Raw genomic sequence first — 16,781 nt, forward strand, 5'->3', positions numbered from 1 at the left:
CCATAAGGCTATATATTGTTTTCACAATCTGGTTATACCAAGTATGGCCAATTAAAAAAATCTAGGTGGAAAACGGAGAGACGATATCATACAATAAATCGATATGTATAGAACCGTACCATTTAGTATAAAATTTTATTATTTAACTAAGTCAGCTTAAAAACCTCACGTTCATTTAAATACTCGGGGTTTCCTTTGACCCCAGTATCTTGCTTAACGCTTTATCCCTAGCGAGGCAGCCAAAGATAACCGAGCACAAAAAGCTACGATCCCTGCATACCACTCTTGTCTCGTCATAAACAGATTTATCTTTGAAAACGATGATATTTCATACAAACTTGAAATATTTTACTCCCTTTTTAAACGACTTCTGTAAAAAAAGAGGTTATCAATTCGACTGATGTTTTTCTTATTTATATTTGTTACCATAGAACTTTTGCTGGGTGAATCGATTTTGATGATTCTTGTTTATTTCAAAACTGGTGAAAACTTCTCGCATAGTGTTGAATTACCTCACTACCTTAAAACTAAAATCCCTCTTCCTACTCTACTATGATGAAAAATTTTAAGGTGCCTTTTTCTGTAAAAGAAAACCCCGTTTGCAAATTAATATAAAAATCAACATGTACGAGTACTTTGCCTTGCTAAGAGCCTTGCTTCAATCAATTTACATCACATTTTCCTACGTAATAGTAGAGCTTTCTAAATTTTACAACTTTATATAAATTTGTTAAACGTCACAGTGTCACATGCTCCGGGAAGGTACTTATCTCTTAGAAAGGCACACATTTACTTGTTTCTGACAAAATCATAATGAATCGGTGTCTGTACATGGAAGATGCATAAGATAAAAGTTATTAAGGAGATTTAATTAAATTTTTCACTATTTAATTTTGGCTAGCTTTACTTAAGATTTAGTATTTGTTTAATTTCAATCGGTGTATAAATAAAAAACGCTCTAACATTCAAAAAATATATTTCGAAGCTTTACTTTTCAACATACGTAAAAATTAGTAGAGTAATTACTATGTAGTTCAGGCGAAGTCGAGAGCGGATCGACCACCATTGACGGAAACTAAAGATTTATTAAAAGACTTATGATTAGATGTTCTCTGCTATCCAATTAAAAATTCAAAAAGAAAGAAAAATTCTATACTGTGCCACTCTATTGTTCATATATGGATAATACATTTTTAGGTAAAAAAGTTAGCTATTGTTTTTATAATTTTTCTATATTAGTATTGTATCTTTGGACAGTTCTTTCATGTGTTTTTACAACAATTTCCATGCTATTTATATTTATTTAGCGGATTTAATGCCACAAATAATCACGAAAATACATTCTAATTTTTACAAAAAATCGTATATCGAAAGGAAATCGTATTCAGCAAACTAAAATACTTGAACTTCAAAGATAATTTCTGGCGTGGGCGCTGCACGTGCCCACGGCGATGTTAGTTAAGTTTTTCTAGTTCGCAATATGAGAGCTAATTTTTTATTACTTTAAATGAATCACGAATGATCACGCTTCGTAGCGTAGTGGAAAAATATCTAAGTAAGAAATATTTAAAACTCTAAAAAAAGTAGAACCAGCGGGATCTAGCAGACTACATGCGAGATACAGGGTAAAGCTGAAAAAATATGTTTATAGCTTTAAGCACATAATATATTTAAAGCTGTTTTTTTTCTAAATACTTCCATTTAAGATGTGAATTTATAATTTGTGGAATCCAACGATGCACTTAGCGTAATTAATCTCTCAAGCCGAAAAATGTAAAGAAATACATTTTATATATAATTTTTAGACCTAAATGACTAGTAATAACCTTTGAAATTAGCTTTTAAAAAATTACAAACACTGTAACGATTTATAAGAATTAATTTAAACTTCATTGATTACAAGGAAATTTGAGTATCTAGGGGTTGGGTTTACACGTTTAATCCATTAAAATTAAAAGCTTTTAATATAATAGATATTTATTTTATTTCATAATTTATTCTCAGTTTTATTTTCCATTAAAACGGTGTTTTGTCTTGTATATATGAATGTTTATTAGGGAATGCAGTTTCTAAAACGAAGTTCTGAAGCCACTGCCAAAAACCAAGAAGGCAGTGCCTTAACACCAGATTTACTCTGACCATCGTACATACGAGTATAGCTGTATAAGCTGGAAGCTATCTTAAACTGGTAGTTGCCAAATATGAAAATATATCCAAACCTGAACTTCTTAATCTTAAACTCACCAGTAAGCTCATTGCTGCTCCTCCGTATCTCGCAGAATATGCACACGTAGCACACGGTGATCACCAGCAGCGGGACGAAGTACATAGCGCACAAGCAGAACACGTTGTAGGCGACCTCGAGGCGCGCGCTGGCGAACGCGTCGAAGGACACGCACTGCTCGAAGCCGACGACGTGAGGGTGGTGCATCACCCGGAAAACTACGCTCTGGAAATTAAAAGTTTCGTTATTTTCTGTTTATAATTTTTTTACTTTATACTGACTGAAATGATAGACATTTTTATCCGACTTCTGTAAAAAGAAGAAGTTATTAATTCGGCTGTATTTTTTTTCATGTTTGGTATCTCAGAAGTTTTGATTGTGTGAACCGATTTTGATGATTCTTTTATTTTTTAAAGCTGGTGCTTCCCGTATAGTCCCAGTTTAATTTGGTCTATTTCTATTAATAGTAGCAATGACAAAACCACATAAGTCTTAAATTTACATTAAGTATGTACATGACAAATGAATGAATATATACCTATATATATTTGTTTTAGAAACCATCCATCTACCATCAAATTAGAAACGTTAATAAATATTACTTTTTGCAGAATTTTCGAGAAATTATGTGTTGAGCGGCGGCCTTTAACGCCGTAGCTTGTCTTGTTATCAGATCGAGAAAACGAAAATTAATTATTCCTCCGAATGTAAATTCCACATTTCTCTCCGTCACCCAATTTCCCCAAATTAGATATGAATATAAATATTTTAAATTAAACATTATCCCCAGTTGGTAATAATATCCACAACCATCAGTATTAATTAGGCACAATTATTTTGGAATTTTCAGCTTTACGCTGTACTCCGCATATATAAAGATAGGAGAAACCTAGTGTTAACAACTGTTGAGTTTCTTGCCGGCTCTTCTCAGCAGAACTGCCTTCCGAACCGGTGGTAGCTTTTTGTTGACATGTACATTCGACGATTCAAAAGTGCTTTTATAGTTTATTTGAATAAAGAATATTTTGAATTTGAATTTAACAGATTCCGTTCCTGAATTTCCACCCAACTTTCAAAATATTGCATGTTGAGTGGCGGAAGTCAACAAAATGCCCCGTATTGTTACCATTAGCGAGAGAATGAAAATAATTCATACCTCCGGCTCGTAGAGTAATTAATGCATCAAATAATATATGAGAAAATATTTGTTTACCAAAATATAAACATGGAATTTAATATTGAATATTCTGTTGAACAAATGATGAACTTTGATATGTTATATAAATACAGCCTTTAGATATATTGTTTTCTCAACTAACCTAATTACAAAATTTCTAAGAATCATTCAATATGTAAATTATTTAATGAAAATAGTAAGTCTTCTTACATGTTATATAAATTAATTATTAATACAATCGTGGCGATAAATATTTTAAACTTTTGCTAAAGCTTTTTCACTATAAAGCTTATGTCAACTGGGCTTTAAGGCGACACACTGTCAGTCACTTTGTAGGTTTTAGTTCATTTTAACAATTTTCAGAAAAGCTTCAAATAATATTACTTTTGTTAAAGGAATATTATAAAATAATTATATCACAATACAAGTCATGAATAAGAAGATTAATGACTTAAGTCGATAAACAGAAGTTATCTTCTGACAGTTCCTGTCTACAACAGAGAAGATAACGAGTTCTTATCCACTATCAAGCAGTATAGCTATAGGCTCATTTGATGTGTCATATCCATATACGAGTAAGTTGTTAATCAAGAATTAGGAACTAGGTACTCGCATAATATATTGTACACGTACTTTTGTGTATTTTTTCATAATAAAGTTCAAATAATTGCAAAGTTTTTTCTGCAGACCACGCTATCTATATATCTTAATAAGAACGAAGTATTTTAAAACCGGGTTCCCAGAGTCCTCTGCGAACTCTACTAAACGAATTAAAATAATGATTCCCCAACGGGAATCAAATTCACAACTGTCGCTTTAACAGTCTCACGCGGGTATTAGCTAGTCTATACAAATATTTAAAAACAATTCTTTAAACTTATATAAATCTGGATTTAACACAAATTGCAGAATTTCTAAATAGGTCACTATAATTCTAAACAAGTACAATAGCATACCGTACAGTGGCAGGTGATTTATTCACGTATCGTGCTATTGAAATGGAAACCTAATAACAACTCACCGCGTGGGCGTCGAACTAAATCTATCAAAACTTACCCGTTCAACGTAAAAGTCCTTCTATTTTTTATTTAAAATAAAAACGTGTATGGCTCTTCTCTTTTTTTGCCAAATGTTTGAAAATCCATGGAAATATTTCATTCCGCTACGCTCCTGCGCTTTTTAAACATTAATTAAATATTTTTTTATAGGAATTCAAAACTTAATAGTAACTTTTAAAACTTTGTCAACTAGAGATCTTGGAAAAAAATTGTAAAATGGAAGCTTACATATTTATTATAGTATAAATAGAATTTAAAACATCGTATATAGCTATAGCCTATAGCTCACAATAATAAATGTATATGCGAAAAGCCTCGACCAACACCTTAAGAGGCTATCGCTTAGCTGTTGGATCAAGAACCGGATACAGAAGGCAGTATTACTTGAGACGGCACGTATTGTGCGGCGGTTCCTCTCCCTGGAGCCCTAGCCACCGATGGCTTGGACCCTTGTCCCGCCCTCGGAAGAGTGGTTTTTTTATATTTTTAAATGTATCTTTTTTATAATAATTTATATTTAAAAATGTAAAATTGATTCACTAATTTAATAAAAGTATATTCTTGAATGTATATGTGAGATGTTTTCTAAAGCAAGTAGGTAAATATAGCGAAATACTCTTTACTATAAGCTATAAGCTTTTACTTAAAAGTTTTTGTCTCTCAACTTTTCCTTCGATGTAGAAAAATCAAGAAAATATTTTTATTATGCTATTATATATTTAATTCTATTTATATAAGGCTAATATTTCTTTTAATGGAAATAAGAATTCTATTAGCACATCTGAAACCGTAGTGGCACAGGACGGTTGTGGGCTCTATTCCTACTCTGGGGAGTGAAAATAATTAGTATTTTTATTTCGTCGCTCAGGTAACGAGGCCAAGCGATACGAAAAGATGAAAGTATCCATTCCCCATAATCTGCCGAATTCTGGAGACATTGTATGTGTAAAAACTTTGTGATGCCGACATATTCAGTTACAGTAGTAAAAGCGAAATTCAAAAGTTTTTATGAAAAGTTCATGAATGTCAAATGCCTTTGTTGTCACGCTGTGACGTGCGTGTCTCTCGCTTAATGATAAACTGACCTTATTCAACTAGTACTATAAAATTCGAAAATCATTGTAGCTTTTGTAATATATTAACAAGTTTCCAATTTTAAACTAAAATATTAAATCTATTCCACTATTATATTTATTATGGTAAAGCTTGTTCGTGGTGTTGAGTTTTTTAATCAAATCAAAATATAAAATATCTGTAAAAAAATTCTAACAAGTAAAGCTTATTACACTGTTCAAAAATATTTAGAGGATAAGCATGTATGGAATTAATGTCTATTGAATGTAATGCAGGATAGCTGCCAGTAAATGTAATAGATTGTACCATTGATTTTGAAAAGAGCAACTGTTTTTTAGAGTTTCTTTTCATATGTTCATTCGACGATTCAAAAATGCTTATAATAATTGCCTATTTCAATAAAGAATATTATGAATCTGAATTTGAATTTAAACGTAATGCCTCAGAATTTAGCAGAAACTGGGGAACGAAAGTGTTCTAATAAGAAAGACGGAGTGTTTTAACACTAGTTTCCCAGGTTCCCCCTTTTTACTCTTCTATAGAATATATAATATACTCTATTGCACATACACATAAAAAAAATATATAGAAAGAACAACACAAATAAAATTGAAAGAAAAACACGTATACAGGCATACACATATAAAGGCGGTCTTATTGCTTCTATGTGCAGGATACAGTGTAAATTTTGATTCAAAACCTGATTGAATTATTGCGAAACTTTAAAAGAACAGTATCATTAAAAATAATGATAGATATTATATTAACGAGTATTGTATTGAGTTTTTGTGATATAGCCTGATTTTTGTTTTGTATCACACTGTATCCCGCACATAGCCGGCTTGGCTGAGTGAACTTGGGAACCTAGTTAAAAGATACTTCCCATTAAGACATGTTTGTTTCCTATTTTTCGCCTAATTCTTCAGGTATTGCATGTTGAGTGGCAAAACTGAACGCCGCATCTAGCCTCGTTAGCCTCGAGCAAGAAAATGAAAACATTAAATATTAAGAAGTAATAATCGAATCTATAACCGCCACGTTTACAGGCGCAAGTCTGTGCTCCTGCGCGTAGCGTATAATAGCGTAGCCATAGCGTCAAAAGTAAAAATACATTTTTAAATTTAAAATAACTAAGATGTTAAAAGACAAAATAATTTTGAAGTAGATTCAGCAAATATAAAACTAGGTAACTTTAACAACAATAGAAGTGGTAGACCAAGAACTTTAAGTCGTTTATTTAGGTATTTAAATAGAATTTTAAATTTCTAAATAAAGTTTTATTAAATAAAACTTTAAGTAGGCTTATGCCACGTTAAGAGAATTATTATCTTAAATATAAAAAATATTATATTACGGATAGCTGAAAGATCCGCTACCCGTTTACTGCTCAAAACAGAGAAATTATGCATTGCTTTAAAGATCATAATTTCAATTTGAAAAGAAAATAATTTTAATTCATTCAGTCGTTTACTAGATTTGTGTATACAAACAGACTTATAAATATACGACATTCTGAATTTAATTATATGTATATGGGTCATAATCAGAAAAAGTGTACATTTTGTGTCTTTTCTTGTCCCGCTACTTTGAATGCGTTTTAAAAATACAATTTTAAAGATAATTTAAATATTTTGCCATTTACGATAAATTTACTTATTAACTTAAAGATTTTTGTAATAGTTTAAATGTATTAAGGCTAATAATAGTATTTTTTGTTAGTTGCAAAAAACCTTTCAAAACGCTTCCATACAATTTTTCGTGTCCCATTCACCACTTTACTTTTTAGAAATGGATTTGTTACGAATATTTATGGTTTTATTTGATTTCAGATATGTTAATATTACTTTGCTTTATGCATAATATTAAATAGAACTACTTTTATTGATACATTATTTAATAAATAATATATATGAATTAAGTAAATTTGTCCCAAAATATTGTCTTTTTGTTACTCAGGGCTAGTAACGTACAATTAAAATATGAACGCAATTATTTTGAATGGTGTTTAATATTAGTTTTTATTGGGGCACCATATTTCTAAAAGTCAATGCTGTCGTAGCTACAACCAGTAGTGTTCTCGCAGCAGTAGAGGGGTTCAAATGTTTTAGAGTGAATGCGTGAAATTACATCTCAGGGTTATAAACGGCTTTTATTTTGGTAAGTATTCTATAATTTCGTTTTCTTCTTTATGTTATTTGCTTCTTTTTATAAAATCTCAAAAAAGAACTTCAGGGCTTGCACATGCAACACATGGCTTATAAGCAAATATTTAAAAAGGTTAGAATTTCTCAGACGTTATTCTCAATTTTGTTATATTTCGTTACGTAACGAAACTGAGAAAATATGAAACCTAGTTCATAATTACGTTACCATCGGAAGATATGTATATAAAAAAAAATTGATGGCATATGAAAAAAATAATTACTTATGATAAAATAATGGCATAAGATAAAAATAATTACTATAATTACTTTTGATAACGTAAAGTAACTAAAAATAATGTTTTTTAAGTTTTTTGCCTGTTTGCTTGTTTGTCTAATGTGTTTGTGCACGCTTATCTCAGAAACGGCTTAAGCGATTTAGTTAAAAACATTTTTTTATTCTTCCTGAAATTAGTTGTGATTTTGTAATTACTATTTTTTTCTCTGGAGATAGTGAATTAATAAATATGTAGCTCAAGCGGGTGAGGCTTTTATTTAAAAACAAATACGTTCTGTACTAGCGTTGTTAAAGATCTAAACAATAAACATGAAATATTATTAAATACTTATTGATAAATATTTTTTTATTTTCAGTAAGCGTCATGGCTCCTATGTCAAATGCTGAAAGACAATAAAGATATAGAGAACGTCTTAAACAGACCAATCCTATTAAATATGAAGATATGCGGAATTAACACTTACAAAGTTAATTCCAGTGATAACGACTCAAATTTTGATATATTTTAAAGTGGATTTAATTTTATCATTAACTTTGTGATCTCTAGAAATATAAGTTTATTACGTTACGAACTACCATTATTAATGCCTTAATGTTTCGAGTGACTGCCAGTATCGCGATCATCTGGAAAGCAAGGCCAAGTTGGCCTCGAAGAAACTGGGGGTCATCAATAGAGCGAGACGGTACTTCACGCCAAAACACCGATTGGCCCTATATAGGGCCCAGGTTCGGCCACACATGGAGTACTGTTCTCATCTCTGGGCTGGTGCACCCCAGTATCAGCTTGACCCATTTGATCGCATACAACGTAGAGCTGTTCGAATTATTAAGGACCCAGTAAGCTGTGAAAGGCTTGACACTTTGGTTCTGCGTAGAAACGTCTCCTCGCTGTGCGTTCTCTATCGCATTTTTCATGGTGAGTGTTCTGAAGAACTGTTCGACCTGTTACCTGCCGCCGAATTTTCCAATCGCACAGTACGTCACAAACTTAAATACCATCCACACCACCTGGATACGTGGCACTCCACTACTGTGCGGTTTCGTAGAAATTTCCTTCCACGCGCCACCGAACTGTGGAATGGCCTACCCGCGGCAGTGTTTCCAGGTCGGTACGATATGGGTACCTTCAAAAAGCGCGTCTATCTCCACCTTAAAGGCCGGCAACGCACCTGTAGCTCCTCCGGTGCTGCACGGGGTCGTGGGCGGCGGTGATCATCATCAGGTGACCCGAACGCTCGTTTGCCTTGTCCTTCTTCCATAAAAAAAAAAAAAAACATATTATATTGTTAATATTGTCACTTTGTTGTTTTCTTACATTTATAATCTGTTAAATCAACGATTGAATCTTTAAAATTATAATTTGTTTCTCATTAAATAAAAAAAACAATAGTTTTTTTCATATAATATTCTTATTTTGTTGTGTATAATGCCTTATGTCATCAGTTTCGTAACAAACATTATCAGTGTTGTTACTTATCAGTTACGTTACAAATTCGAAAATGTCCACTTTTCTGATTATGACCCATATATTTAGTCTAATTTTATAAAAAAAATATACATATATCTTTCTAATCTGTTAAGTAAAACGAATAATAAACAAAGAGAAAATCCAAAAGGCCTGTCTCTGTGGTGGCATGCAGATGTGACATTAAGACCTAATTGAATGTCCGCAGCATGCCCGTTAGATACGATTAAGCCACTGTTGTCGTTCTACTTTAATGTAAATATTGTTTGTATATAATCGTATTAGATTTCTTTTATATACCTTATATATCCATAAAGATATTAAGCTTTCTGTTTATAGCGGGAAAAGCAAAGAAAACCCAGTGATTAAACACTGCGTTCTCCACTTTCCACCCGAAATTGACATATTGTATGTTAAGTCTTGGTAAAGAGAGTAAATAAAACTAAATAATTTGATCTAACTCACACACTATTACTTAATTATTTAACATTCCGTTAAATATTGTTATTTAAGGCTTAATTAAAATGGCTTACAATAATATTATACTATCATTTCAGGAACTGAAAAGTTAGAGTAATCTGAATATAATTATATCATACTTCTACTGAATCCGTGTGTGGGATTTAAATAATTTTAGGTATACGAAAATTTGTTGTATTTAACTATATAAAATTTGCTTACAGTATTCTCTGTCACTAGTAGTCTAGTACTAAAGTGTCGACAGGAGGAACGTAGTGTTGTAGCTCTCTGACTTGCCGTCCGCCGCTACGTGGATTGCAAAATTTAAAAAACTGTTTTTCCTGTTCTCTCCAATATTTCATGTTTTTCATTGAAAAGTTTTGGCAGTGCATTGTCTGGCACTAACCGAAGTCCGTAAAGGAGTAGATACGGACGTATAGCTTCCATGAGGCTTTGCATCTAAAGAGGTTTTGAGTTTAAAGTATCTATTTGCTCTATTGTATAAGTTAACAAACATGTTATTACTATTCTCAAATATTTATATGTATGTGTAATCAGATATATCAGGACATGCACCAGCGTGTCCAGCGAACCTAAAAAGGAGCTGGCTGGAGAACTAGAGCTGGCTGAAACTGGAACTTGCAATTTGTATTTTTTAACCGACTTCTGTAAGAAAAGGAAGTTATCAATTCGACTGTTTTTTTTTTTTTTTTTTTTTTTTTTTTTTTTTTTTTTTTTTTTTTTTTTCGCGAACTATTTCATGCTATTTTTGAGATGAATATGTTGCACTTTTTTTTGCAGCTTCATATCAAACTTCATACACAAACATCGTGCTTGTCAGAGACTCTACCACTGCGCTACGACGTTCTCGATTTTATTTTTTGTGTTTTTTTTATTCTAGTGTAGAAAAGTCAATTTAAATGCAAATTGAGATAGCAATTTAGAGCACCTAGCCGGCAGTGTATTGTTTTGGTTAGTTCTCGATGAAAGTTATATGATTTTTTTGTTTGTTTGTATATAGATATTTTACTTGAGCAAATATTGTTCTTGATAAAAATGTATATACTGGTAATTTTTAAATGTTACTTTTTAGAAAAAAGGAAGTATTTATTTATTTACTTATGTATTTCTGAATGTATGACAAAATTTAAGCTTTAATACCATATTTTGTAGTGCAGGGAATGCTTCCAGAATTCAGTGGAAAGTGGAGAAGGAAAGTGTCTTAATGGGAACGACAGTAACTTTAAAAATCTCATTTAAATATCAAGTATAACATTTTTATTAATACGCACACGTTAGCACACACACTGACCTGGGGTAAACTGCACCCTAGTGCCGCAGCCCAGGCGCCGTACAACATTTGCTTACTTCTCCTTCTAGCCACCGATAGCTTCAATGGGTACAGCACAGCGAAAAACCTATAATAAAAAATATTATTTATATTTATGAAAACAAACGTTGAGTTCTGAAAAGAGTGGATTTATCAGAACGACAATCCAACCCACAACCATCACGTTTACAGATACCCCCACTGGGCCACCACGGCCACTATAATCTCCTATCCTATCCTATCCTATCCTATATCTTATAAAACAAAGTCGCTTTTCGTGTCTGTCTGAACTTTCTAACTCTTCTTCTTCTAAACCACCCAACGGATTTTTATGCGGTTTTCACCATTAGGTCGAGTATTTTTCAGGGAAGGTTTATATATAGTTTATTATTTGTACATTCTTATGTAAATTAACATAAATACGATAAATGTGTCTAAAGTCCTACCCGTTGAGACACTTTCGCGCATGCGCTGCTTTAATGGTAAGTACTACATGAAAAAAATGTACTGGAGTATTGTACCTCTTAATAAGATCTACAAAAAAGTCCGCGAGAGCATATTTTTATCTTTTAAGGATAACGTGTAGTGATCATATTTCTGTCTAAAAATAGTAATTTCAATATATTTTTTATTGTGAGGGATATTTTTCCATAATGGTATTAATCCTTATCCTTTAAAATACTTTATTAATTTTCTACGTTAAACGAAGATAAAATTTGCTTTTTACACTATTTCGAAATTGCGAATAGTTTTAGAGAAAAACGCATTTAATTGTTGACACATCACGCCGTTGACTCATCAGCTGTGCCGACTCAAGTTTTACTTATCCCTTACTCTCAGCATATAAATAAGTATGTTAGTTACGTTGGCCATTTAATGTAGATGAACTGTCTTTTACTGTTTTTTCATTTTAATAAGTACTTTAGAAGTTGTTAAAATACTAAAACATCCTTGCTGCGAAACGCGCCTCGCGACGTTTTGCTTATTTATACACAAGCGTGTGATGAGCAGTCATCGGTGCTTCAGTGGCAGAATGCTCGCCTGCCACGCGGGCGGCCCGGGTTCGATTCCCGGCCGATGCATTCTATTTAATTTTCCTCACAGCCACGTAGTGCCTACCCAACCGGTGTCGCTGTTTTAACAGCATTAACCACAAGCTCGAAAAAAAACCCGCCTGCTTCTATAGCAAAGAAGATTTAGATGCGTTTCACATATTGAATAATTTCAGTTAAATGTATTATTTCAGCGCGATATTGGTTTCATATTTTTTGTATTAGTTATTAGTAGGTAGGTTTTTGTTTATAATTTCTTCCGTTTAAAAATAGTCATTTAAATATCTAAAAATAGTCATCTATATATATAAAAGGACTTGTCCTCACTGACTGAGGTAAGACGCACGCACAGCCGTAACCGCTGATGGTAGGAACGTGAAATTTGGACAGATGTTTACTTTCGTAATCTAGACATCCACTAAGAAGGGATTTTGAAAAATTTTAATCCTAAAGGGGTGAAATAGGGTTTGGAAGTTTGTATGGGAAAAAAATTAAATCGGTCCCGATTTTTATAAAACTTGAAATTTAGATTTTTAAAAGTATTTAATTGAACACGTGTTTCATCGTTTTCTAGAATTCTCCCCCTAAGGGTACAAATAAGGGGTTGAAAGTTTGTATAGATTTTTTTTAAATCGGCACCAATTTTTATAAAATTTGGAATTCAGACTCTTAAAAGTATTTAATTGAACACATGTTTCATGTTTTCTTGAATTCTTCCCCTAAGGGTGCAAATAAGAGGTTAAAAGTTTGTATAGAAAAATCTTTAAAATGCCACCGATTATTATAAAAATTTAAATTTAGACTCTTAAAAATATTAATTTGAACATGTGTATCATGGTTTTCTAGAATTCACCCCCTCAGGGTGCAAATAAGGGGTGGAAAGTTTGTATGGAAAAATCATTAAATCGCCACCGATTTTATGAAATTTGAAATTTAGACTCTTAAAAATATTTCATTGAACACATGTTTCGTGTTTTTTTGGAATTCACCCCTAAATACGCAAGCGAAGCTGCGCGCGTCCGCTAGTTTAAATATATAATAATAAGTACTTGAAAATATTAGTAGCACAGATTTAAAATTACAGTACTAAAAAATCCTTGCTGATTAACGGTTCGCCGCCCACCACGCGTCCGTCGTGCCCCGCAACATTTTGCTTATAATAGTGGATCCGCCGCACCCGCCTGGCTTCTTTCCCCCGGGCATGGAAGGAAGGCCTGCTCATTATGCTGCTGAGGGATATCGATCTATAATCCTTCTTAGTACGGTCGCCAAGTTGTTCGAGAAGTTACTCCTCTCACTTCTTCAGTCACACATCCACACACAAAGCGAGCAGAGCGGGTATACCACTCTGGGTAAACTACGCAACAGTGATCAACCGAGAGAGAGTATGAGTGTGCAATAGCAGTCTTCCTTGACGTAGCACGCGTATTCTACCGCGTCTGGCACCCGGGCTTACTTCATAAAGTGATCAGAGCGGGCACCCCCCAGCACGTCGCGCATGTCTTTGCCGCTCTGCTTTGTAAGTGACAGGACATTTTGCGTGAGAGTTGAGAGTGCTAGCAGCGACCCGATCGATGCCGTTGTCCCAGTCAGAATTTTGTCACCTGCTCTCTACGCAGTATACATTGATGACATCACAATGACCTAGCGAGTATTACTCAACGAGGAATCCTGTAGGTCGTACGGAACCTCACCCTCCGGCGAGTGACGCAGGCACCATACTACGTGAACACCACGCGCCACTCACCGTAACCTAAAAATAGAAACCCTAGAGGTACACATTGGTCGTCTCGCGTCCAACGTATTCCGTTGCGCCGGTGTATCGGGTCACCTGCACCTAAGGAGCAGCACTCCGCATACCCGGCCGCCCGAGGTCAGACGTCTTCTTCCGAGGAACTTTCTATCCTCCTCCAAATCCGACTCATGAGCAGTCATCTTGGTCGTTTAATCTAGGCCTTCCTCAAGAAACCGAGTGTTCAATTCCAATCCCCTCCCCTTCCATGTGTCTGCTCTAAAGCAGGTTTTCGCCTGGGACCACAGTCGGACCAACGCTCTGATGTCGTTCTGAGCTACTACGGAGATGGCCGAGAGTGCTTCAACTCTGCGCCTGGCAAAGTAAATTTAGAAGTGATTGCACGTATTTTGGAGTTATCCAATAATTATAATGTATTTCCACGCGACATAGTTGGTTACATCTTTCGTTTAAATATTTTTGGGTAAGAGAATAGTAGGTAGTCTGTTGTTTATAATTTCTTTCGTTTTAGTTTTCTGTTATTTGTGTTATTTATTTTAAAACAATTGGAAAATTCTTATTGGAATTACGAAAATGCGGGTTGCATTAGGGTTTAATTAATTTTCACATTATCTTAAGTGCTTTGCAAACATACATTATATGAATAATTCAGTAGTTAAGGCGGGCGAAGCCGCGAGCGGGTCGCAATTTCAATATATTTTTTATTGTGAGCCATATTTTTCCACAATAGTATTAATCCTTATCCTTTAAAATACTTTATTAATTTTCTACGTTAAACGAAGATAAAATTTGCTTTTTACAATATTTCGAAATTGCAAATAGTTTTACAGAAAAACGCATTTAATTGTTGACACATCCCGCCATTGACACATCAGCTGTATGTTACTCAAGTTTCACTTATCCCTTACTCTCAGCATATAAATAAGTATATTAGTTACGTTGGCCATTTAATGTAGATCAAAACTGTCTTTAACTGTTTTTCATTTTAATAAGTACTTTAAAAGTTGTTACAATATCAAAAAATCCTTGCTACGAAACGGCTTATAGAAGCACGTCCGCCGCGCCCGCCTGCCTTCGCATCGGTGGTTCAGTGGTAGAATGCTCGCCTGCCACGCGGGCGGCCCGGGTTCGATTCCCGGCCGATGCATTCTATTTAATTTTCCTCACAGGCAGCCACGTAGTGCTTGCTTTTCATCAGGGACAGAATACCCTCTTCAGCATTAACCACAAGCTCGAAAAAAACACCCGCCTGCCTTTATAGCAACGAAGATTTAGATGGGTTTGCACGTATTGGATAATTCGAGTTGAATGTATTATTTTAGCGCGATATATTTGGTTTCATACTTTTTTGTAGTAGTTATTACTAATAACTTATTAGTAGGTAGGTTTTTGTTTATAATTTCTTCCGTTTAAAAATAGTCATTTAACTATCTAAAAACAGTCATTTAAATATATTTTAATAAGTACTTGAAAAGATTAGTAGCACAGATTTAAAATTACGGTACCTACTAAAAAATCCTTGCTGTGTAAAACAATTGGAAAATCCTTATTGAAACTAAAAAAATGCGGGTTGCATTAGGGTTTAATTAATTTTCACATTATCTTAAGTGCTTTGCAAACATACATTATATGAATAATCCAGTAGTAAAAGCGGGCGAAGCCGCAAGAGGGTCGCTAGTTTTTTTAATATATTGTTACATCCGTGTGGAAAAGGGAAACAAGGTGCTCAGAGTCAGTACTAAATATATTCTAGAAATAAAACAAATATTTATTATCTTGTACTTGAATTGTAAATAGTCATGTTTCTTTGTAATATACTCGTACTATTAATGGGAAGCTTATGTTAGCTAGTTTGTTAGTACCAAATACAGTTTTAAAGACTACTATCTATATATATAAAAGGACTTGTCCTCACTGACTGAGGTAAGACGCACGCACAGCCTTAACCGCTGATAGTAGAAACGTAAAGTTTGGACAGACGTTTCCTTTCGTAATCTGGACATCCCCTAAGAAGGGATTTTGAAAAATTTTAACTCTAAAGGGGTGAAATAGGGGTTGAAAGTTTGTATGGATTTTTTTTTAAATCGGCACCGATTTTTATAAAATTTGAAATTTAGATTTTTAAAAGTATTTAATTGAATACGTGTTTCATAGTTTTCTAGAATTCTCCCGCAAAGGGTGCAAATAAGGGGTTGAAAGTTTGTATCAATTTTTTTTAATCGGCACCAATTTTTATAAAATTTGAAATTCAGACTCTTAAAAGTATTTAATTGAACACATGTTTCATGGTTTTCTAGAATTCAACCCCTAAAGGTGCAAATAAGGGGTTGAAAGTTTATATGAAAAAATCTTCAAATCGCCACCGATTTTTATAAAATTTTAAATTTCGACTCTTAAAAATATTTCATTGAACACATGTTTCATGGTTTATTAGAATTCACCCCTAAATAAGCTAGCGAAGCTGCGCGCGTCCGCTAGTAATTTATAATTTTTTAAATTTTCCTAAAGTTATTTTTAAACAACACGCTGTATATATTAGGAGATCTCATAGAGACCTCATACTTATAGTAGGAGATCTGAAGATCTCTGTTTACAAGAGACTCACCTATCTATAGATATGCAGACTAATACATTAGACGACAAGTACAGTCCAAACGCCCTCATGACCAGTAGCACTTTGCACAGCAGGTTGCCAACTAGCCATGCATTTGTGTATTTCCAGCCAATCTGTAACAAATATATTAACAATT

At 33.6% G+C, this 16,781-nt stretch overlaps 1 protein-coding gene and 1 long non-coding RNA gene across 2 annotated transcripts in view; one reads left to right on the top strand and one right to left on the bottom strand.

Annotated features, from left to right (window-relative positions):
• The window catches only part of LOC146539698 (adipokinetic hormone/corazonin-related peptide receptor variant I-like), a 90,924-nt gene that overhangs the window by 61,351 nt on the left and 12,792 nt on the right, over window positions 1–16,781 (bottom strand). Inside the window, exons 2-4 of the mRNA XM_085185199.1 lie at window positions 16,637–16,758; window positions 11,209–11,314; window positions 2,245–2,449 (exon numbers count right to left, since the gene is read on the bottom strand). Coding sequence (XP_085041325.1) covers window positions 2,245–2,449; window positions 11,209–11,314; window positions 16,637–16,758 — 433 coding nt within the window. The remainder of the gene's footprint in view (window positions 1–2,244; window positions 2,450–11,208; window positions 11,315–16,636; window positions 16,759–16,781) is intronic.
• On the top strand, window positions 7,069–8,836 carry LOC146539703 (uncharacterized). The gene is made up of 2 exons (XR_014879505.1): window positions 7,069–7,690; window positions 8,329–8,836. It is a non-coding gene; the product is annotated as an uncharacterized LOC146539703 (long non-coding RNA).

The sequence above is a fragment of the Heliconius melpomene genome, chromosome 4 (assembly GCF_056956725.1).
Source record: "Heliconius melpomene rosina isolate 202511_hmr_F chromosome 4, ASM5695672v1, whole genome shotgun sequence".
NCBI classification, from domain to species: Eukaryota; Metazoa; Arthropoda; class Insecta; order Lepidoptera; family Nymphalidae; genus Heliconius; species Heliconius melpomene.